The 24,531-nt window shown below is 44.4% G+C and overlaps 1 protein-coding gene and 1 long non-coding RNA gene across 3 annotated transcripts in view; one reads left to right on the forward strand and one right to left on the reverse strand.

Annotated features, from left to right (window-relative positions):
• Positions 1-24,531, forward strand: part of EDARADD (EDAR associated via death domain) — an 83,046-nt gene that overhangs the window by 37,037 nt on the left and 21,478 nt on the right. For both annotated transcript variants that reach the window (XM_088841872.1, XM_055425753.2), the window contains exon 5: positions 16,346-16,391. In XM_088841872.1, coding sequence (XP_088697998.1) covers positions 16,346-16,391 — 46 coding nt within the window. The remainder of the gene's footprint in view (positions 1-16,345; positions 16,392-24,531) is intronic.
• LOC129555851 (uncharacterized) lies at positions 8,394-22,668 on the reverse strand. The gene is made up of 3 exons (XR_008685825.1): positions 22,412-22,668; positions 19,140-19,426; positions 8,394-8,550 (listed from the first exon to the last, which is right to left on the reverse strand). It is a non-coding gene; the product is annotated as an uncharacterized LOC129555851 (long non-coding RNA).

Raw genomic sequence — 24,531 nt, forward strand, 5'->3', positions numbered from 1 at the left:
TCTACAAGCCTCATAGGTGATTCTCCATATGCCAACTGCCTCCCTCCAAACGAAATCATTGAATGGAAGGGAGAAAGTGTCTGGCCATGAGTTAAGCTCACCTACTGCACAGCTAGGTTGATGTCTGAATAATTTTAATTTATGTTAACACAAATCTGTGGTTGAAGTTATCATGAAATTAGTCTCAAATGACCCTCTTAGCCTTCATTTGGTATATTCTCTCACCATCCTACCCTTCTTGGCCATTTGTGCATAACCTATGAGCATGGCATGGAGCTTCCCTGGTGGCTCATATGGTAAAGCTTCTGCCTGCAATGTGGGAGGCCCAGGTTCGATCCCTGGGTCAGGAAGATCCCCTGGAGAAGGAAATGGCAACCCACTCCAGTACTTTTGCCTGGAAAATCCCAGGGACAGAGGAACCTGGTAGGCTACAGTCCATGGGGTCACAAAGAGATGGACACGACTGAGCGACTTCACATGAGCATGGCACGTCACTTTGCATGTAGGAAGTACTTCAAACATTGGCTCTGGAAAGGGGTAGGGTCTTGTACTGTCCATTGGCTGCTATTTGATCCAGCACTATAGGCAGCAGTGAGAATTCTTGAGGACAGATTTTAAAACTTAGAAGAGGGACTTCCCTGGTGGCCCAGTGGTTCACACTGGGGGCGGGGGGGAGGGCAGCTTTCCAATGTAGGGGGCATGGGTTTGATTCCTTATTAGGAAACTAAGATCCCACAAGCTGCAAGGCCAAAAAATCCAAACAAACAAAAAACTTAGAAGAAAGCTCCCACAAAAAGCAGATTTAAATTTACTTTTCTCACTAAAAGCTATCTATAGCGTGTAGGCTGTCGCTTCAGTCATGTCTGGCACTTTGTGACCCCGTGGACTGTAGCCCACCAGGCTCCCCTGTGCATGGGATTCTCCAGGCAAGAACACTGGAGAGGGCTGCCATGGGCCTCCTCCAGGCGATCTTCCTGACCCAGGGATCAAACCTTCATCTCCTGCATTGGCAGGTGGGTTCTTCACCACTAGCGCCACCTGGGAAGCCTGAAAGTTATTAGTGCCCACCTGTGATCTGCGTAGACAGATGAATGGTCCTGGACCCTGACTGCACATCAGAATCACTTGGAGAACTTTTCCAGAATATCGATGGCTGGCTCTTATCTCACAGAGTCTTGCTGAAGTAGTCTGGAGTGGACTGCAGCCTCTGATATTTCTCAGTGTTCCAGGACTTTGTGTAACTGGGGTGAGAAGGGCTGGGGTAGACCATGTGTCCACAGGGTAAAACAACCCAGACGTGTCTTCAGCATCACCCCTTCATTAGGCACAGATGCAGACTGCTCCTTCCTGCCAGCAGCTGTGGCTGGTTAGCTGAGGTGGAATCGGGGCGGCCTGAGGGGATGGGGGGTGGTGCTGATCCTTGAGTCAGTCCCCTCACAGTGGTTGGTCAGCGCAGCTGGAAGGGGACAGCTCACTGCATGTGGCGAGCATGAGGAAGAGGGTTCTTTGACTGCTGAAGCCTGTTCTCCAACTCTCAGGCCCGTTAATCCAAGAAACACACATTGGAAATGCTGATATGCTGTATTTATGAATAAGAGTTTAGGTTATTTTAGATGTATTCTTCTCCTAAATATATGTGTTTCTGATGGAGAGATTATGCAGATGTTCCTGACAGAGATGAAAGAAGCTGTATCTGGGATCCATTTCTCACTTTGCTGATAGGAAAACAGAGGTCCAAACAGTTGTTTGTTTCCATTTCAGAAGCAATGAACATATCACATGTGTATTAGTTTCCTAGGGCTGTCATAACAAAATCCTGCAGACTGAGTGGCTTAACCAGAAATTCGTGATCTGTCAGCCTGGAGGCAGAAGTCCACGTGTTATCAGGATTGGCTCCTTCTAGGCCGAAAGGCAGAATCTGTCCCAGCTCTCTCCCTTAGCTTCTGGTGGGTGATGCCATCTTCAGCATTCTTTGCCTTAAAGAAGCATCACCATTAACATTTTTAAGGTCAAGTGTTGTTCCAAGCACTCACCTGCATGAACTCTTTTAAGTTTCTTTTCTTATATTAATAATTTAAAAAAAAATTCTAACAGCTGGAGAAGGTAATATCTCTTTTTTAAGTTTTTATCATGGAGTGCAGTCGATTAACAACATTGTGATGGTTTCAGGCACACAACAAAGTGACTCAGCCATAGGTATACATGTGTCCATTCTCCCCCAAACGCTCCTCCCATCGAGGCTGCCACATAACGCTGAGCAGAGTTCTTTGCACTATACATAGGACCTTGTTGGTTATCCATTTTAAATACAGCAGTGTGAACTTTCATTTTCAGAATGATCCTATGTGGGATATACTGTTATTCTGCCCATTTTACTGAGGCCCAGAGAGGTTAAATCATCTGTTTAAGATCACACAGCTATTGCATAGTAGAGCCATAGGTAGTCTGACTCTAGAATCCATATTTGGAACTGTAACCAGCCTTACCATGGTCTTTGGAGCTAGACAGACCTACCAGGTCCCTAACTCCGCCACTTAGCTATATCACTTTGAACAGTTAGTTCACTTCTAACTGTTCACCTCTAACCTCTAGCAGTTAGTTCACCTCTCTGTTAGTTTCCACCTCTGAAAAATGCATATAATAATATGTCTCCTAGTATCCAGTAGTCTGGTTAGTATATGTAAATGTCTGGTTAGTATATTTAAATGAAGTGAAGTCCATACAGTAGTTTTAAATCTCTCATCCAATTCAAACCTTTTCTCTTCACTTCCAACTCAAGCCTGATTTGAAATGTTGAGGCCCCCAAGAGGGGCAAGTGGCCTTGGTTCTCCTCCCCTTCCCCAGCAATTGGGAACTCAATACTGTAGTTACCTGATATGGGCAAACCATACCCAGCTGAATGTTCACATTTGCCTCCAACAGCTAACCCCAGATCCTTCTTTCTCAGGAGTATGTTCTGCACCTCTTACCTTGGCCAAGGTCCCTTAAAAATGGCAATGGCTCTGGTCCACTCAGCCGTGGCAAACTTGCCACCCCATCCCACCATTGGGAATAGCTCCAGCTGGCTCTTCTAGCTCCTTATACACACAGGGTAGGTCTCCGAGTGGCAGAGAGGTTGGGACTATGAGCATCTACAGATCAACAAGCATCAGGCCAAGAGTGAGAGGGCATTTCCTCCTTTTGGCAAGCACCCTTGACACGTGGTGATCTTGAGGCCCCCTTCACTTGGCTTGGGGGTGGGACAGACAGCCATACAGATAGAGGAAGGAAAGCAGCCCCAGCTCTCAGTTCTTCTACTGATTCCTTCAAAGAAATCTCTCCTGCTTCTATCAGCCGAAGGCTGGTCCTTCAGGATTAACCTGGCACCTCTCTGTGGGAGGTGGGCTTCCCATCCTCTGTCCTGTTAGATTCTATGTCATAGAGCTACTTGAGTTTGCTGATTATGGTACTTTGAGGTTGTTGTACTGTTCTCAGTACTGCTATAGTGGATGTCCATGTGTCAGTCCCCACCTTTAAGGCTATATATTTCTTAGACTCCATTTACATCTCTATTATGTTAGACCTAATAGACCACACTGCCAGTTCTTCCACTAAGCAAGCTGTAAGGGCTCAAAGTCTATTTCTAGTTGTAAATACCACCAAATTTTAAAAAACATGCTGTCTTCTCTGTGGAGAGCCTCATAACAGCTAACTGATTTCTTCAAAATTAAACAAGCCTTTCAAAGTTAACGTTCCTCATTATGTTACTCGGAGTCAGTGGAGGGGGTGAGGGCACAGGGGACATCCACCCAGTTTTAAAGCACAGAAACTCCAAGCATGCTAGTCCACTGATGTTGCTACACAAAGTTTAATGCGATGGCCAAGACACTGAAGCCTAAGAACTCTCAGTTAATGACTGATGCTAGAGTAGCAACCCCTAGAGATGATGATTAATTTTGTATCTTATTAATTTACCAACCAAACAGAAGTCTTTTATTTCTAAGGACACATGCTTTGTTATCTTAGGCAGGACTCTCCCCCTGCCCATAGCCTTGACCCTTCATAATACCCTCAGGACTCCCGGCTTCCTCCCAGGCCTTCCACACACCCTCCACTGTGACAGAGGCTGGAGTCCTGTCTGTGCTGTGCCTTCTGTCCTCAGCTTTTTGCCACCTGATAGTAAATCAGAGAGAAGGCTTGGCCTTGCCAATCTAATGGTCAGGCATTTAGATAGTGGGTTTGGACTTGGATGCCCCAACTGACAACTTGGCATCGTTAGAGCTACAGGGGGGCATAGAAATCACTGTGTTTCACAGAGGGCACTTGAGCCAGTGGCCGAGTGGCAGAGTCAGGACCTGGAGCCTTCCTCCTCAGTGCCCCTGTGCCTCGCGTTTCTGATCACTAGCAGATGGTGTTATCAGTTGTTGCTGGGCCTCTTTCCTGGCCTAAACCAGGGGAGATTTAGGCTTTTCCACAGTTCTCAATGCTGTCAGTCTGGCAGACCACTAGTGTAAAAACTTCGGAAACAAAATTGGTAAATGGAGGGGTTGCTCTTTTCTTTAAATTAGGCTGAGAGGTGGCTGGCAAAATCCCATCCAGCAGTCTCGTTGCCTTGGCAGAGGTAGCAGCCCATCAGACCATCTGCAAACCTGAAGCAATTACACGTGTTTTAATAACAGGGAATGGGCCCACCAGCTCTTGCCGTGGATGCTGTCTTCTGTGAGTCAGCCCAGCAGGCCCCTGCCTGCCCTTCTTGATACGCAGCAATCCTTTCAAGCTCCAACAAGATCTGTTTGATCGATTGGCGAGTTCTTTTGTTTGTTCTCTAAGGGAAAATCAGATCATTATGAATTTAGAACATATTCAGTAGTTCCTTACTTCACCCTGATGTCAAGTTTAAAGATGTGGAACCGGATAAAACTAGAGAACTTTGACCAGAACCTACATTTGGCATTTTTCAGGTTTTTTTTTTTTTGTCAGATATTGTTTCTTGGTTATTAATCAGATTTTCCTACTTCTTTGTATGATTTTTTAATTCTTTTAAAGATTTTTTTTTATATAGACCATTTTTAAAGTCTTTATTGAATTATTACAATGTTGTTTGTTTTATGTGTTGATTTTTTGGCCTGGAGGCATAAGATCTTACTCCCGGACCAGAGATCAAACCTGCACCCCGCTGTGTTGAAAGGGAAGTCCTAACCACTGGACTACCAGAGAAGTCCCCTGTTTGTTTACTAACTTTTTTATTGGATCGTAAACACTGAATTTTGCATTATTGATCTGGATTTTTTTTTTTTTTTGAGTCCCTTTGTTTTATTTTTGGCTGTGCTGCTCAGCTTTCAGGGTCTTATTTCCCCAACCAGGGACTGAATCTGGGCCCTTGGCAGTAGAAGCACGGAGTTGCAACCACTGGACTACCCAGGAGAACCCTTACACTTGGGTGTTTTTAACTCTCATGAGAGGGACTCCCTTTAGCTGCTTTACAGTCACCATCTCCCAGTCCAAACAGATTGCAGTTTCTTGAACCAGGAATTTATTTATCCTGGATGGTGACCTGCTTGTCTCCTCAATGTGCTCTGCCATCTGTGGGAACCATTGCGTTTGTGGTGCATTATCCCTGAGGATAATCCCTCCACATCTCTGACCCAGCCTGGCCTCTTTTCTTTTTTCCTCCCCCATGCTCCTTCTGTCCATCAACTTAGCTGGCAACAGTCTCAACTCACCAGGCGTTTTGGTGATGCTCTTGCTAATTTGGGGTGGAGCGTGTCTGGCCCAGTCCTAGGTTGGCTGAACCAGGACCACCTCCTCTCTCTGTCTTTGATTCCTGGAAAATGATGAAATGTGAACTGTTCCTCCCACCACAAATTCATGCCACCCAACCGCAGTCATCATCTCAGAACCTTGAGTCCTTTTGTCTCTAGTGCATATTCCAGATATGAAATTTTAAAAGAAACATCATCGTACTCTAATTTGATAGAATCTGTTAATGTCTGTGTCTTTGATTTATTTATACTTTGGTACCAAGTCAAAAGAAAATATTTGTGATGAGACAGGTACACGCTGAAGGGCAAACATGCCTGCTTCCTAGCACTTCATAGTGATTATCCTGAGAGCAGCATAAAGAATTTACTAACCATTAAAATTGTACAGCCCTTTACTTTTCTTAATTTATTTTTTATTTATTTTTATCTTTTGGCCGTGCCCTGCTGCATGTAGGATCTTAGTTCCCTGACCAGGGATCGAACTTGTGCCCCCTGCAATGGGAGCGTGGAATCTTAACCACTCAACCACCAGGGAGGTCCCTAGTTCTTTATCTGCTCTAATTGACTTAGTGGCTTCTATTCTTATTATCATTCAGTGCTCTGTGAACTATAATGACTTTAAATTTCACAAGTGTGCTAAATTTCACTTAAACTTCCGGTTGGTGTGGAAGCTGCCCTCATACACAGTTGAGAGTGTAAACTGATAGAACTTTCAGGAAATTAGTTGGCAGCATCTATTAGTCATTGATCCAGTGACCCCCCCTTTAAGGACTTGATACTGGAGACATCTTTGCAGAGTGTGTTTGAAGCAGAGAAGAGTTGCTGGTAGCTTACATGAATGTATGTAGGAGGTGGTTGGTGAATGTTGACACTTTGACACAGTGTAATAATATTAAGCCATTGAAAAGAGGAGAGACTATTGACCTTAAAAGATATTCACAATATAATGCTAAATAAACGAAATTGTAGACTGATATGGTTTTGGGCTAAACAACATCTCTAGGTAGGCTTTGAGTGTGGCTGTCAGTACGGAATGAGGAAGGAGGCACTCCAGATTGTAACTAACGATCTTTGGGGAAGGAGCTGGGATGAGAGATTAGGGGAAACAAAATTTTCGTATCACTTGTTGCTGTTTTGAAAAATAGTATAGTTTTGAATACTTGTTCTTCGTGTTTTTGGTATTTTCTTCAAAGAAAAGTGATGGGTTAAATCATATACGCATTTAGATGGTATTTTGGCTCAGTAACCTTTTCATATATTGGCCTTGAATATGAAACTAAGCAGTCTTTCTTCAGCTAGCAACGTAATTATGCAGGAGAGGAAAATCAGAGACTGAAATGAGGAGTTCTCAAATGCACTTCCTTGTATGGAACCTTCAACTGGTCTATGCCCTAGCATAGCTGATATCCTCCAGCCCAGGATTTGTGAATGAAAGAAACACAGGCAGAGCCTCCCTGCCTCGCAGTAATGTCCATATCTTCATTGTCTGCTGGCATTTGCACATGCAAGCCATAATCTCCTGTAAAATACTTCTTGATATTTCTCAACGATAATCATCTAATGCTTTATACACAAAGGGAAAACCCCTCCCTCTTTCATCTCTGAAACCAGAGCCAAGGTATGAAATTACACCTGAGCATCCCCGCCTTGAAGTCTTGGAAAGAGCCGCTGCAGTCTTTGACCTTCACTTCAACTCCACAAGCAGCAGGTCTTCCTTGTCATTCGATAGAGATTTCCTTGAAGAGAAGAAAGAACTAAATGTACACAAACCCACAGATTTGCTCTCATCCTAGCGAAGCAATGTAGCATTCATTTCAAAATCCCTTTCTTCCAGATGTAGTTCTTTCATCCATAGTGAAACTTGCCCTGTTCCTGGAGGTCTCACTTGAATTCCTGCCCACCTTTGTGCTCCCCTGGCACTCACTCTGCATGTACCTTTTTCACACGTTTTTCCTTGTGGTCTGGATGTTTATGTGAGTGTCTTGGTCCCATTACTGGATCGTAACCAGCAGCATCAGGGATTTATTTCCAGCACTGAGTAGGGGCTTGATGAACATATTGACTGAAACCCATTTCTAAAAGCCGGTTCTGAAACACAGGCGGACCTTGGTTTATTGTTCTTTGCCTTTATTGCCTCTTTGCCTTTGCAGAGATTGCATTTTTTTTTTACAAATTGGGGCAACCCTGTGTCCAGGAAGTCTGTCGCCACCATTTTCTCTACTGCATTTCCTCACTTCATGTTTCTGTGTCATGTTTTGTAATTCTTGCAATATTTCAACTTTTTCATTTTTATTATATGTGTTATGATGATCTGGGAGCAGTGATCTTTGATGCAGCTGGTGCAAAAAGAATATGACTTGCTGAAGGCTCCGATAATGTTTAGTATTTTTTAGCAATAAACTATTTACAATTTTTTTTTTTTTAACACTCTGGCACACCATGAAGCACGTGGGATCTTGTTCCCCAACCAGGGATCGAACCCACACCTCCTGCATTGGAAGTGCAGAGTCTTAACCACTGGACCAGGGAATTCCCTAGCAATAAAGTATTTTTGAATTAAGGTATGTAGATTATTTTTTAGATATAATGCACATTTAATAGACTACAGGATGGTGTAGACATAACTTTTATATGCACTTGGAAAACAAAAAATTCATGTGACTTACCTTATTGAGGGGGTGTCCTTGGTGGCTTTTAGTTGTAAAGAATTCTCCTGCCAGTGCAGGAGACGTGGGTTTGATCCCTGGGTCTAGAAGATCCCCTCGAGAAGGAAATGGCAGCCCACTCCAGTATTCTTGCCTGGGAAATCCTATGAACAGAGGAGCTTGGTGGGCTACAGTCCATGGGATTGCAAAGAGTCAGGCAGGACTTAGTGACTAAACAATAACAATCACCTTATTGAGTTATTCAACTTATTGTGGTGGCTTAGAACTAAACCTGCAGTATCTTCAGACTATGCTTGTATACTTTCAAATAGATATGTCAAGCTTTCCATATGTAAGTTATACCTCAGTAAGAAATAAAAATAAATGTAAACAGCTATTAGAATTGTAATTAATTTGCAGGAAAAGAACTGAGGATAAACTGCTTAAGAAAAACCCAACAGGAGACTGATAGTCTAGTCCTAATGTTTAGAAGTGGATAATCAGTAAATGCATCCAGAAGAGTTACACAGAACACAGGTCTGTCTCGGGAATTCATAGCACCAAAAGCTGCTTGCTTGCGGTGGTGGCAAGCAACGGGAGAAAATTTAGAACAGTCTAAACCCATGCTAAAAGGGAACCTTCTTACACTGTTGGTGGGAATGCAAACTAGTACAGCCACTATGGAGAACAGTGTGGAGATTCCTCAAAAAACTGGAAATAGAACTGCCATATGATCCAGCAATCGCACTCCTGGGCATACACACCGAGGAAACCAGAATTGAAAGAGACACATGTATCCAATGTTCATTGCAGCACTGTTTATAATAGCCAGGACATGGAAGCAACCTAGATGTCCATCTGCAGATGAATGGATAAGAAAGCTTTGGTACATATACACAATGGAGTATTTTTCAGCCATCAAAAAGAATGCATTTGAATCAGTTTTAATGAGGTGGATGAAATTGGAGCCAATTATACAGAGTGAAGTAAGCCAGAAAGAAAAACATCAATACAGTATACTATATATGGAATTTAGAAAGATGGTAACCTGAACCCTGTATACGAGACTGCAAAAGAGACATAGGCATATAGAACAGTCTTTGGGACTCTGTGGGAGAGGGTGAAGATGGGATGATTGGGGAGAACGGCATTGTAGCATGTATATTATCATAAGTGACCAGTCCAGGTTCGACGCATGATACAGGATGCTTGGGGCTGGTGCACAGGGATGACCTGGAGGGAGGATATGGGGAAGAGGGAGGTGGGAGGGGGGTTCAAGAAAGGGAACACATGTACACCCGCAGCGGATTCATGTCAATGTATGGCAAAACCAACCAATATATTAATGTAAGGTAATTTGCCTCCAATAAAATAAATTTAAAAAAAAAGAAAAAAATAAATAAACCCATGCTAGATAAGCCCTGTTCCCCTGGCACACTCAGGCATTTAAAGTCATATTTTCAAAGCCACTTACTAAAATATTTTCATGAAGCAGAGACATCAAGCTTTAGCATTGGTTGTTCTCCCAAAGAAGTTAGTTAATTCAAAGGAGGCACTTCTTCTCAGGCTCTTTGCCTGTCGTGTAGGTTGTTGCCAACGGGTGGACAGTGACAACTTTGGTCTTTATGGTGGTTTCCAATCAGACTTAGGCTACAGCTGGATTAACCAACCTGTTGAGGGCTTTCCCACTCAGTTATTTTCTCCTTAGTTTTCTAAGTCATAAAGATGGGACTCTTTATTAGTGAGCTAAGCATAGACACGGGCTTCCCTGGTGACTCAGAGGTTAAAGCATCTGCCTCCAATGCGGGAGACCCGGGTTCGATCCCTGGGTCGGGAAGATCCCCTGGAGAAGGAAACGGTAACCCACTCCAGTATTCTTGCCTGGAGAATCCCATGGACGGAGAAGCGTGGTAGGCTACAGTCCACGGGGTCGCATAGAGTCGGACACGACTGAGTGATGGAATGGAACAGAAGCATAGACACATAAAGATGGACCAAACTGGGACTTTCAGATAGTCAAGTGGTTAAGACTCCGTGCTCCCAGTGCAGGGGGCCCAGGTTGAATCCCTGGCCAGGGAACTGATTCCACATGCTGTGCAGTGCCGTGGAAGGAAATAAGGAAAGGAAAGGAAGGAAGGAAGAAGATGGACGAAAGAGTCCAGCAGATCGTGTTTCCCTGAACACGCACCTAGCTCCTAGGTGCTGCTTTGTATCTTCCCCATCAGTCTGTCCGCATCTTCAGCCCATCAGTCCATCCCCATGTGTGGATGGCACATGGATCATGTGTCATCCCTCCTTCCCCGCGGTGTCTTCTTGGCCCCGGGGTTGCTGCTGCTTGGAGCCTGGTGTGAAGTCACTACATGTAAGTCCCCAGGGCAGATTCTCATTCATCACCTGATTCCTGCAGCTCCCTAAGCAGACATGGGACCCAACGACTAGGTTATAAACTCACCCAAGTGCAAAATTGATGTCACCTAGCCAACTTTCTACTCAAAGAATTCTTGGCAGCAGTTAACACATTTGCCCAAATATAAGGTAATTTCCACATATTCACAATGGAAAGGTTTTGCAAAATGGGTGTTTTCTTTAGCCAGCTTGAATTTATACAACACTGGTGTTTAGTTTTGTGGTTACCTTCAGATTTCCTAAGGAGATTTTTTAAAAATTTTAAGTGGTAAAATACACATATGATGTTTACCATCTTGACCAGTTTTAGGTGTGTGGTTCAAAGGCATTAAGTACAATGACACTGTTGTGCAGCCATTGCCACCACCCACCTGCAGAGCTTTTTCATCTTCCCAAACTGAAACTCTGTGCCCGTCAAACACCAGCTCTCCATTCACCCTTGCTCCACCCTCTGGTAATCATTATTTTACTTTCTGTCTCTTTGAATTTAACTCCTCTAGGTGACCCATAGAAATGGAATCATATAGTATCGTCCACCTGTGACTGGCTTATTTCACTTAGCATCCGTATTCTAGCATGTCAGAATTCCCTTCCTTTTTAAGGCTGAATAATATTCCACATTTTGTTAATCCAGTCATCTGTCAATGGACATTTAGGTCATGTCTACCTTTTTTCTTATCTAGACCATTTCCCTTTGGCACACAGACCCAATGGTATCCAGAAACTATTCTCTTCCACAAAACCAATGCATTGCACTTGAACTTCACTCAGAATTAAAACAAGTCCTCCAAACAGAAATCTGCAGTGTTTCATCATTTGTGTGTGGTGGTTCTCAGCTCCTCGGCATCTGGAGGAGGAAATGAGCTAACCCAATGAAGATTATCGGCCTGGGGATGACTTCCCTGGCGGTCCAGTGGTTAAGACTCCACACTCTGAATGCAGGTGGCATGAGTTCGATCCCTGATCTGGGAACTAGAGTCCTGCATGCCTCATGCCCACCCCCCCAGAAAAAGTGTCATCTGTCTGGGACATAGTATGCGCTCGGCAGAAGCCAGCCATCAAGACGTTCGGAAGGAGGAAGGAGCAGGATGGAGGCACTGGTTTTGGGAGTTGGCTCAGAAAAGACCCAGGGGTAGGATCCCTTGGAGGGAAGGGACAGACATGAAAAGGAGAGGATTAGCCCTTGTTTCATGTCCCCGGCCTTCCTGTGTTGCTCACAGCTAAGCCCACTGCTGCTCTGACCCGCAACTCTGTCCTCTGTTCCTGGATCAGTTTTAATGGAGCAGCGAGTGCTCAACCGCAGTCATGCCCTCCGACCTGGATTCAGTGCCCTCAGGATGCTGCAGGACTGGCCTCTGTGCCCGAGTCACAGCTCCTTGGCCCTGGACTCCTGTCACCAGAGCTGCACTTTGGTTAGGTTCCCACCACCAGGCTCCCCACTGAGGATTACTGGTACTGACCCTGCGTGTCACCAAGTGTCATTCAGGTCCAGAAGGCTGTAGGAGTACCCAGGGCACATCACCCTGATTGTGAGCTTGGACAGCTTCCTAGAGCTCGGGGTGCCTAAGCTGAGGCCTTAAAGGCAAGAGAAGGCGAAGCGGCAAGGAGGGGTGAGGGGGGGATCCCCCACATCCTCGCCGCCCGCCTGGCAAAAGCTGCTAGAGCTGCTCTCAGAACCTGCTCCTCTCCTTGCCGGACCAAGTCTTCATGTGGCCCTTGACCGTTTCTGTCCTCCCCTCTGACTTCCCTCCTTTAACATTCCCTCCCTTGCTGCTGAAATGAAGGCCCTGGGCGTTCCCCGAGGTTGAGACTTCTCCACATGCCCTCCACGGCCTGACTTCTCTGCCAGCATCCGTCTTTGTCTCCTGACCCAGCCTCTCCCGAGGACCGGCACTGTCTTCAGATCCCGCCAGGCTCTTGTGGTCTCCTCCGCCGTATCTTCTGGACCCGCTCTTCCTCTCACTTCCGCTCACCCGCCCCCATATTGGCTGTGTCCGTGCCATGGCTCTAGCTTTATCCCTTCCTCTCCCAAAGCAGTGGTATGGAGACTTCCTGATCCTTGCCTTTGAGCCAGTCATGCTTCCCCTCATCAGATTGCCTGGCTGCCCCATTCTCCCTGGCCCCCCGTGTCTCCCTACCTCCTGCAGTCGGGTCGGTGTTCCCACTCTGGCCCTTGACAGCTCCAAGGACGCCCAGGTTCTGAGGACAGCCTCTCAGTGGCTCACATTGCCCGAGACCAGGCCTCCGACCTCTGCCCGCTTTCCCATCTCATCTCCCTCCATCACCCCCCTGACGCCTTTGCTTCAGACAAAATGCCCTGCAGGGGCCCCGTGTGTTTTCACTTCCTTTTGGGCTCCCGTGGACCTCGAGCTCAATGCCCTTTCCTCCTGATTCCCCACTCTCCAGGCCCTCAAAAAGACTCATCTCAGACATCTCTGATTTGAAGAATCAGAATATGTTTTGGTTGGAAGAAACCTCTCCCCTCTGACTTGATCTTTTCCTCCCTATCAGAACACACGTCTTCTGCCGTGCGTTTTAGTCAGTCTGGTGTGTCTCTATTTCCGCAGCGTCTCTGAGCCTTGCAGTCAGGGTTCAGGTCCCTTTGCCTTTGTAGACGGTTCCGCCACAGGAGCCGGTACCTACTAGTTACTCAGAAAAGAGGTGCCGAATGAAGTTTCAGTAAGACCCTGGAAACCACAAAATATAGGTCTCTTCTGACTTCACTCTTAGGAAACCATCTTTAAAAGTAGCACAACATACTAATCAGGGCCAAGAACAAAAATCTAAATTGTGTCCCCATCAACTGTCACAAGTCATTCCGAGTCTTGTCCTTCATCTACATCAGTGGGGTGAGGCTAGCCGGACACTGATTTTGGTAACATTTTCTCCAGATGATGAGAAATCAAATCAGCTATGCCATGTAACCTCATGTTTACTTAAAGAACAGCCCATGCTAAAGCCATGCTTTAGCAGGACCTCGTCAGTACCACAAAAAGCTGTCTGGTGCTAATGTTTGTGTCTCTCGACACTACCTGAAGGTCCGGTTTCTGCTTCCTCCATGAGCGTTTCCAATTCAGTGAGCATAACCGTGACTGCGCTGGTGGAAGGCGAGCCTGCCCGGTCCTGCTGGAGCTGCACAGATGGGAAAAGGCAGGTCCCCACACAACCCGGTGAACAGTGAACAGTGGCCTTAACGTTTGGAGCTCCTGGGTTTTGTCTTGCAGAAGTAAAAAGTTGCAGAGAGAGGAATTTTTGTTCTTTTAGAGACTGCCCGTAACTCTTATAAACTGTATATACGGTATGGCGAACAGGTTGCTTTTTGTTCTAGTGAGGACAGTGAGAAAGAACAGGATTCAAACCAAAGCAAGAAATAGATGAGTTAGGGGACAAAGTCTAGCTGGTAAGACACAGGGATGCTTCTTGTGCAAAAGAAAAAAATTAGGCTTGTAATTAGACCACTGTCTGTATTCTGCAGAAGCATGGGCATTTATTTTTGGATAAAATTTGTTTGTGGCCACACCCTGTGGCGTGTGGGATCTTAGTTCCCGGACCAGGGATTGAATCCATGACCCTTGCAGTGGAAGCTAGGAGTCTTAACTGCTGGACCACCAGGAAAACCCTGAAACATGGGAATTTATGAACTCAAGAGCAAGGAGAAAGGCTTCCTAGGGGATTAAGAGGAAAAGATTGTTTAAAATGTTTGACACTAGGGAGCTAGCACGTCTTTAAGTGAAACTCTCAGAGACCTGAGAATGTAGAGCCTCTTATGGATAAGGTCATCTCTCAGCCCCCTCAGCATGCAAATGAGAAATCAGAGGCCAGTGCTCTGACTCCAGGTGAGTGAGGTGCCTGTGGTTGTGAGTGAGGTGCCTGTGGTTATGGATGCAGGTGGACTCACACCCGGGGCCTTGACCCAACTCTTAGTGCTTCTTCTGCAGTCCTTTGGATGGAAGGGGTACCTGTTAGCTGCTGAGAGAGATTTAGTTGTATGTAGATAGAGTTAATGGGGGCTTTCCCTGGGGGTTCAGTAGTTAAGACTCTGCACTTCCACTGCAGGGGATGCAGGTTCGATCCCTGATCAGGGAACTAAGATCCCACATCCTGCATAGCACAGCCAAAATAAATAAATAAATAAAAATGTAAAAAATAGCATAGAGTTAACATGAACAGATATACACTGGGGTCATTCTCCTCTGCTGACTCCACTGAAAACACACCCCCACACATACCCTACGAGGAGAGCAGGTAACCCCCTCAGGTAGCTCGGCCTTGGTTAAAATAGAACCTCAAGTAGGTGGGCAGAAACTCATTGCTTCTCAAGGGAATTAGCCACTGTTTGTATCAGTTTTTCTTTGCTTCTGTGACTTAGCAACTGAACAACAACAACAAATATGATAGATACAGGCAGGAATTATAACCTGGACTGACAGTGAGCCCGACAAAAAGCAGACGGAGAATAAAACAAGGGAAATAGTCCATAATGTAAAATTAAAAAAAAAAGAAACGGCATCTTGAATGCTTTTATACTTTTAAAAATTGGCAGTAATTTAACAAACATTTGTTGAGTGTCTGCTGTGTGCTGGGCATTGTTCTGACTGCTGAGGACCCAGCACGGAGAAGAAATAGACAAGGGTTCCTGCCCTCTGGGAGTTTATATTCTAGGGAGAGACACATCATTCACTACCCTTTTTTTTTTTTTTTTAGTTTCTACTGTACAGCAAAGTGAACAGTCACACATATACAAATATGCACTCTTTTTAAAATTCTTTTCCCATATAAATCATTACCGAGTATTGAGTAGAGTTCCCTGTGCTATACAGTAGGTCCTTATCTGCTGCTGCTGCTGCTAAGTCACTTCAGTCGTGTCCGACTCTGTGTGACCCCATAGATGGAAGCCCACCAGGCTCCTCCGTCCCTGGGATTCTCCAGGCAAGAACACTGGAGTGGGTTGCCATTGCCTTCTCCAATGTGTGAAAGTGAAAAGTGAAAGTGAAGTTGCTCAGTCGTGTCCGACCCTTAGCGACCCCACGGACTGCAGCCTACCAGGCTCCTCCATCCATGGGATTTTCTAGGGGGCCCTCCACTGCTTCAGATGATGCTTACAGGCAGAATAAGAAGAGGTCTATAAACTGACCATCCAGTCTTACAAGAGGGCCTGGCAAGCTTGATCTCAGCAAGATGTTGCTAAGCTTGGCAAGGAGTGTTGGTCCTTATCAGTTATCCATTTTATATTTAGTAGTGTAAACATGCCAGTTCCAATCTCCTAATTTATCCCTTCTCTCTTTTCCCCCCAGTAACTGGAAGTTTGTTTTCTATGTCTCTGACTCTCTTTCTGTTTTGTAAATAAGTTCATTTGTACCGTTTTTTTTATACCACATACAAGCAATATCATATGATATTTGTCTTTCTCTGTCTGACTGGTAAAGTACCATTCTTAAGATCCATACCCCCCTCCCAGGTTCTGGTGGAAATTTAACTAAATTGGAAAATTGATAACATCTCTAATCACATATGAGTATGGTTTTAATGAAGATTGCATTTTTGTTTTTCAAGGGAGAAGAAAATGGCTTTCGAGACAGTACTGGAGACCCACTTTCAGGTAAATGATTGACTGTAAAGGTATTTGGGCATCAGTGCTAGCTAGCATGGCTAAATTCAAGATCATTTGAGAAGGGGTTTATGATTAACTTTCAAAATCTGTATTACCGACTAGAGAAACTTTCCAACCATACACCATGTTGAACTGCAAAGAAATCTTGCAAGATTTCACAAAAGCCTACAAGGAGTATTTTCTCGTGTTAACCCTCCTTTGCTTGTGCAAGACACAGCAGGGTTCTTAACTGGATGGCTTTAGGATCGGATGAGGGTCAGAACCAATCCTCCCTCCAAATTCCAGGAGCCACAGTGTTGGTAGAGAACTTTGCCAGGAGGAAGCAAGTGATGGGATGTAGGCAAACCCAGTCAGGGCAGGAAGGGCCGTTCAGACACCCGCTGCCTCCCTTCCATCTCCGCACCTTAGGGAGCCAGGCTACGTGCTGGTCCCCACCGTTTTCTGCTTCTAATGCTTTTCACCAAAAAACAGTTTTAAATTAATTTTTACTGGAGTATAGTTGCCTTACACTGTTTGTTAGTTTCTACTGCACAGCAAAGAGAATCAGTTATACATATACATGTGTCTCTTCATTTTTAGATTTCCTCGCCATTTAGGTCGCCCCAGAGCACTGAGTAGGGTTCCCTGAGCATACAGCAGGTTCCCATGAGTTATCTGTTTTTTATGTAGTATGAATAACGTATATAAATCAACCCCAATCTGCCAGTTCCTCCCACCTCTCCCCTCTCCCTCCTTGGTGTCCATGCTGTGTCTCTATTTCTGCTTTGCAAATAAGCTCATCCGTACAGTCTTCCTAGATTCCACATATATGCATTAATATACAAGAAACATTAAATTTGTCTCCACTGCCTCGTCCCCCACCACCCTTTTTTGTTTCTTCATTGTAAGACAGAAACTCTGGCAGTATTAAGGGCCTTCCTTGGTGGTCCAGGGGTTGGCACTTCACACTTCTAGTGCAGGGTTGCTGGCTTGATCCCTGGTCAGAGAACTAATATCCCCATGTGCCATGTGGCATGGCCAAAAAAAATGAAAAAACAAAAAAAAGAATTGGCAATATTTAGATTTCTCATTAATTAATCATGGGGAAAATATGGAATGAACATTAAAATAAGCTACCAAAATAATAATTAGGGGAAAAAAACCTCACCAACATTTTAAAATATCTTTTAAAACACATATTGAATGACCCAAATCATTAGGGATTTGTTCATTTCTTTTTTAAAGAAGGATGGGTGTACTCATAAAAGTCTTAGGATATTCTTTCATCAATCCCAGGCTGTGCCCAGGTAACCATGCTGAAAATCAGAACTTGTGATGCATGATCAACTTTTGATACATGATGTTAGGAGCAGTTTTATCTCTGGGTGGTGAGATTCCAGGTGTTTTTTGTTTGTTTGTTTTTTCATTCAACTGATTTTCATTTCTTAAAGACCGCCTGTGTGCCAGGCTCTCTGAGGAGGCCAAGTGGCAAAGGTACAGTTCTGAAAGACAGAAGTTGGGATGCTGGTTCCAGTTCAGCCACTGCTCAGCCACTGTCCTGTATTAGAGAAATCAGGGAGAAATCAGGCCAGAAGAACATCCAGTGGCACCTACCCACCAGCTTTCATGGGACAGGCCCAACATCTGGGTTCCCAACCAGGAACCCATGGAACTCGTCTTCCTTGGACACAGTCCACCCCTGCTGGAGGCTAAGGCCATGGCTAAGAATGATCCTCTTCCACAAATGCTCCAGTGGACACAGGTTCATATTAGAAGCACCTCGCTGAGTGAGGTGGAGGAACAGAAAGTATCCTTTCATACAGGCAGAGGCAGTTTTCATTTTCTTTTCACGCCCCTGTATTTAAAAATTTCTAGCATGAGTGGGTATCAGAAAAATCTACCCCCAAAACTTTAATCTGTATATTCAAGCATATATATAACCAATGATCTGGTGCAGGAAAATACATATAATGAGTAGTAAAATAAAAAGTGAACAGTGATGAGCCTGAGTAGTGAGAATGTGAAATTTTTTTCCCTATGCTCATCTGAGTTTTTAGATTTTCTGTGACAAGCACATATTTCTTTTCTAATTAAAAAAAAAAAATCTATAGTTAAACTTTTTAAAGACGAACATCTTGCCTATCAAGGCGAAACGTCACCTAAAATGAGAATGAATCAAGTAAGTTGGTTAGTAATTTCTGTAAACCCTTCCAAGACTCTTCTGAGGTCAAGTCGTTCGTAGATTAATCAAATTTTGGTTTGTCTCTAAATGTCTTTACCCGTGTCAAAATGAAAGATTTTCAGAGAGAACAAACTTTTCACAGTGATAGCAGGTAGCATTACCTAGAGCAGAACCTGTGCTGCCGAAGCCAACATCTTTGCCACCCAGCATGAGGCTCTGCCCAGAGGAATGTTCAGGTGTTTGGTTGGGTGTTTGTTTGTTTGTTTTCCCATAAACAAGCCAATGAGAGACATTGACTTCAGGGCTTTGCTCTTGGAAGATGGGGCAAAAGCAGTCCCCATTATTTCCTGTTTTTTTCTCTAAATATCTATTTATCTGGCCCCGATGGGTCTCAGTTGCTGCGCACGGGGACACCTAGCTGTGGCATGCAAACTTTTTGTTGTGGCATGTGGGATCTGGCTCCTTGATCGAGCCCAGGACCCCAGAGTTGGGAGTCTTAGCCACTGGACCACCAGGTAAGTCCTGCCGTATTTCCCCTTTGAATGAGAGCAGCCACCCAAGTAAGGTTTACTTACTGTGGTACTTGCACAAATTCAGCATTTGCCATGAACCAGGTCCCTTTCAAGTACTTTTGTTGTTGTTGTTCAGTCGCTAATCCATGTCTGACTCTTTGCGACCCCATGGACTTCAGCAGCCAGGTTTCCCTGTCATTCATCATCTCCCGGAGTTTGCTCAAACTCTTGCCCATTGAGTCGGTAATGCCATCCAACCGTCTCATCCTCTGTTGCCGCTTCTGCTCTTGCCCTCAACCTTTTCCAGCATCAAGGTCTTTTCCAATGAGTCTGCTCTCTTTAAAGTTGCCCTTAGAAAAAAGTGTTAATGACAACTCTGTGGGTTCAGTTATTCACCAGGTGGACACAACAGAAGCAGCACTGGGTCACGTGACTGGTGCTCCATCGCTTAGGTCCTGAGTGGGATTCAAGCCCCAGGCCTGGCCTGACCGCCCACCCCACTGCCACCACCAGCACCACACCATGCTGTCTCCCTGCTGGTCAGACCCATCGCCTGTGAGGCGCACATGTCAGATGCTTGAGTGTCATTCCCGGGGGGTGAAGGTCAGACTTCCAGCTCAGAGTCTCAGGCTGGAACAAAGCCAAAGTCCACCCCCTTCCCCCAGAGTCAGTCTTTGAGCCATTGAAACACTTTTTGAAGAGGCTTGCTGCTGCTGCTGCTAAGTCACTTCAGTCCTGTCCGACTCTGTGTGACCCCATAGACGGAAGCCCACCAGGCTTCCCCCGTCCCTGGGATTCTCCAGGCAAGAACACTGGAGTGGGTTGCCATTTCCTTCTCCGAGAGGCTTGCTACTTTCCCCTAATCAGGCCCTTGGTCTAGCCTTTACTTAACTCAGAGTCTGGTCTGAAAACCTTAGTTATCTGCCATCCAGTTTATGTCTGGTTAAAGCAAGCAATGTGTGGAGGATGGAGGGCTCTAAGATAAAAGGAGGGATACAACCTGAGTGAGAAATGACAACTGACAGTTTGTAATCCAGGGAAAAATAAGAATACAATTCAGAATCAGCTACTACCAGAAAAACAGAGCCCCCTCGTGGAACCATTGAATATAGAAAGCAGCCCCCAGGAGTCATAAAAGTTTTACAGTGTTTTCATGCAGTTTTTAAAAATGAAAACATTTGGGCATTAAAAGAGTAAGACTCAGTTATAAAAAGCAGACAAACAAAAAACTCCTCACAAATTGGAAAGTTAAAAACCTTTTCTAGGGACTTACCTAGCAATTTAGTGGTTAAGACTCTGTGCTCCTAACTCAGGGGGCACAGGTTCAATCCCTGGTTGGAGAACTAAGATCCCACATGCTGCAAGGGGAGGATGATATAAAAAAGACATGTCAATTTTGTAAACTACAGAAATTAAAACAAATAATTTAAAAAACTGAGACAACAAATAATAACCTCTTGTTGGTCTCCCCTCTGGTGGTGCTGTTTATCACTTGGACCGTGACTCCTTCCCTACCTCAGCTGCCAGCTTTTCAAGACTTGACTTTCTGACCACCTCGCATAGTTCAGCACTTGCCTCTTCCAAACCTAATTTCCCTGTAGACGTGAATGTGCAAAAAGATTTTCTTTTTTTCAACTGAGGTCTATAAAGTGACAGTAAATACATTGTGTCACATAATTTCAGAACGCAAGCTCACATAAAATTCTCTGCTGAATTTTAACCTGGGCCCTTTCTTACATGTGTGTTTTGTTTTGTTCTTAAACATACGTTGTATGCCTCAGCTTTGTGTAATGACAGAGTGGCCCAGTGTGATTTACTTGCCAAGATCCATCCAGTTCGTCAGTTAGATTTCCTAGTGCTGCCGCCAACTCGATGTCTTCTTAAAAGGGTGTTGCAGAGAGGGAAAATGAAATCATACTGTTTTTCCCTTTGGTTAAGAGATCAAACACCCACCAAAAGCCCTGGGGTCAGTTTCTCAGTAGATAAAAATAATTCTTCACCATTTTCAAGCTCAGAGCAAATAACTATCTCTGATGAGTCATGTGGTATGCACGCACCCCAGTGATCTCTCAAAGCCGTAAATTGGCATTTTAAATATATTTACTTCCAGCCACGTTAGAAACCACACGCAGAAAAAAGCATGAATTTACACCATTAACAAACATAACTGTGGAAGTATTTGACAGTACTTTGACACTTGCTGATATTTTCCATATCTCATAATTTATAGACACCTGGGAGCTATTTTAGTTATTTTAGAATAGAACATGTTTTGCTATTTGCGAAGCTGCTGATATAAAATGTTTACTATTTAATTGTTTGTGCCAACTGAAGACCTGGTTATCACGGGGAACATTATTATAAATGATTTGAGAGCCCGCAGTGGCACTGAGCACTGTGGAGGGAAACACCCGTGTGGTAATAGCTCCCGAAAAGCCAGGGTATACAAGATAAAACGGTACCTCCCCTGCAGGGAGACACATTAAGTCAATCTGTGATCCACTGCCAGCATCCTGACTGGAGCCATTTTCCAGGCTCAGCCAATCATGACCCTTGTGAGCTCTGCATCTTGTTCCAATTCACAATTAACTGTTAATTGACCAGCATTTTATGATCTGCCAGCCGCCAACTTGAGAGTTAGGCACTGCATCTTTGGACGTGAACTGTTTCTTACTTTGTTTGAAATGACATGGACCTACCTTGTCACTGAGCACACTTGATTTCTGAACTCTTCTTTAAGGTGTGATGTGAAAGATGTGTGAGATGAAGAACAGTGGAAGAAGGGAAAAAGCCCCCTAGGAAAATCCATTGTTATGCTTGTGAGTGTGCAGAAATATTATCCATGAACGCCCAGTCACCAAGCACACACTGTATTCTTCAAAGAGAAGTAGTTGGCACTGCAAAACCTACATTTGCTGGCCCATCTGATTGAGAACTTCCTCAGCAGATATGGTTTAAGATAATGGTTTTCAACCCTGCTGCACACGAGAATTTCCAGGACAGCTTAGATAACTTCCCGTGTCCTGCCTGTACCCCAGACCAATTAAATAAGGATCTTGGTGGTGGAACCAGATATCAGGATTTTGTAATCTCCCCAGGGGAGAGTGGGGTGGGGAGGGGGCAGAGAGTTCCATTTTTAGCCAAGGTTTGAGAACTGCTGCTTCATTCATTCATGCCTGTCATGCATGGGATCTTAGTTCTCCAACCAGAGATCAAACCTCACCCTCTGCATTAAAAACTCAGAATCTTAACCACTGAACCACCAGGAAAGTCCTGAGAACTATTGCTGTTATGGTTCCTTACCCACAGCTACTAATTCTTTGTTGCATACTTACCATGCACCGCTGCTGCTGCTAAGTCGCTTCAGTCGTGTCCGACTCTGTGCGACCCCAGAGATGGCAGCTCACCAGGCTCCCCCGTCCCTGGGATTCTCCAGGCAAGAACACTAGAGTGGGTTGTCATTTCCTTCTCCAATGCATGAAAGTGAAAAGTGAAAGTGAAGTCACTCAGTCGTGCCCGACTCTTCACAACCCCATAGACTGCAGCCTACCAGGCTCCTCCGTCCACGGGATTTTCCAGGCAGGAGTCCTGGAGTGGGGTGCCATTGTCTTCTCCTACTACCATGCACTAGGATAAGGCTTTAAGGGACAGTCTCATTTAATCCTCTCTGCAACTTTATGAAATTCAATCCTCTCAGTTGTTCAGAGAGGGAGGACATGGCCTTAGCAAGCTGAGTAACCTGTCCAAGCTGCATACCCGCTCAATGTCAGCTTGTATCGATAGATGGTCAGCATGCCTCTAAAGCTCGTGTGGATATCTCTGTGGTACATGGTGTACTCCTTCCTCATAGCAACCAGTATCCTTCTTCTGCCTTGTATATACTCAGCATGAAAAACCTTTCCGTTTGTCTGAAACTTTCTAGATAACTCTTCATATACTACTCAGAAGTTTCTGATTTGGTTATTTCTGTGTCATGTTCTTCATTAAATAGATTTACTCAGCAGACATTATTGAATGCCTGCTGTGTGCCTGGAATTAATTGGAGACATTAGACATTAGTCCCTTTCCTCTTGGACCTTATATACTAGTTGGGAGTGACAGACAATAAACACAAGTAATTACATATGGTGGTAGATGCCTTAAGGAAAATAAATCAGTTTCCAGTGGGGTTTGCCTGCAAGGAAAGGATGCTTTGTTAGCTAAGAAGGTGCACCAAGATCTAAACAATGCAAAGGAGCCAGCCATGTGATCTGAGAAACGAGGATTTCAGAGGGAAGACCCAGCTAGTGCAAAGGTTCTGAGGCAGGGTTGAATATATGTTCCAGGGACAAGGGTGGGCAGTGAAGAGCACTTCAAAAGGGAGTGAGCTGGGAGGTGTCAGCAGAGGCCAGATGACACAATGACACACTCTTTTCTTCCCCCCATTCTACTTAAAAAAAAATTGTAAAACCTAACACCGTTAAATAACATTCACATAAGACTTGACAAAATGCTTTCACATCATTTATCTCATTTAATTCATGAGATATAGGAATTATTATATTATCATCTCCATTTGATAGATGAGGAATCTGAAGTCCAGGGATGTTAAATGCCATTTAGCAGTCAAGCCCTGGAAAGCTGGGGCCGCTGGGTTTGATGACCCCATCTGATGCAGCTGATTCAGGATTATGATGTGAAGCAGCAGTCCCCAACCTTTTTGGCACCAGGGACTGGTTTTGTGAAAGAGTTTTTCCACCATCTGAGGGTGAGAGTGGGGGATGTTATCGGGATGATTCAAGTGCATTACATTTATTGTGCACTTTATTTCTATTATTATTCCATCAGATTATACCTCAGATCATCAGGCATTAGGTCCCAGAATTTGGGACTCCTGATATAAAAGGGCACAGTGCAGGGCCAGTTATATATTAAGCATTTAATAAATGACAGTTACTGTGATGATAAAAGCCACTGAGAAATTTGGCCCTTCCTCGACTGATAAATTCTTCCTTAGTTCAAGCCAGGACTCAGACTAAACTTACAGAAGGCGAGTCCTTCCAGGGTTTTGGCCTCTAAGAAGTTATTCTGAATTAATCGTGCGATCTGTTCTTGTTTTGCATCAGTGGAAAATATGCAAGTGTCAAAATATGACCAGCAAGGACCCTACTTGTTAGAGAATCTAAGTGAATTTTTATACAAAACTGACTTCTCTCTCCTCAATAACATTCTTCTTTCCTTCCCCCAAATCTAGAATCAATCTATCTTTTGTATTTTTCTGTTAACAACCAACAGACACAATTCTCTTTCTATTGCTAGTAATTCTCTCTTCACGTCCTAAAATGCATCACACAGTAATAAGAAACCTACCTTGTCTCCAAAGGAGAAAGAACAATTCTCATTCATTCATTTAGTAAACAGTTTTTGAGTTTCTCCTGTACAGATATCCTGAGCTTGCCACTGAGTAGCATCCAAT

The sequence above is a fragment of the Moschus berezovskii genome, chromosome 12, assembly GCF_049115385.1.
Source record: "Moschus berezovskii isolate FMDL1 chromosome 12, NW_MosBer_1.0, whole genome shotgun sequence".
Taxonomy (NCBI): domain Eukaryota; kingdom Metazoa; phylum Chordata; class Mammalia; order Artiodactyla; family Moschidae; genus Moschus; species Moschus berezovskii.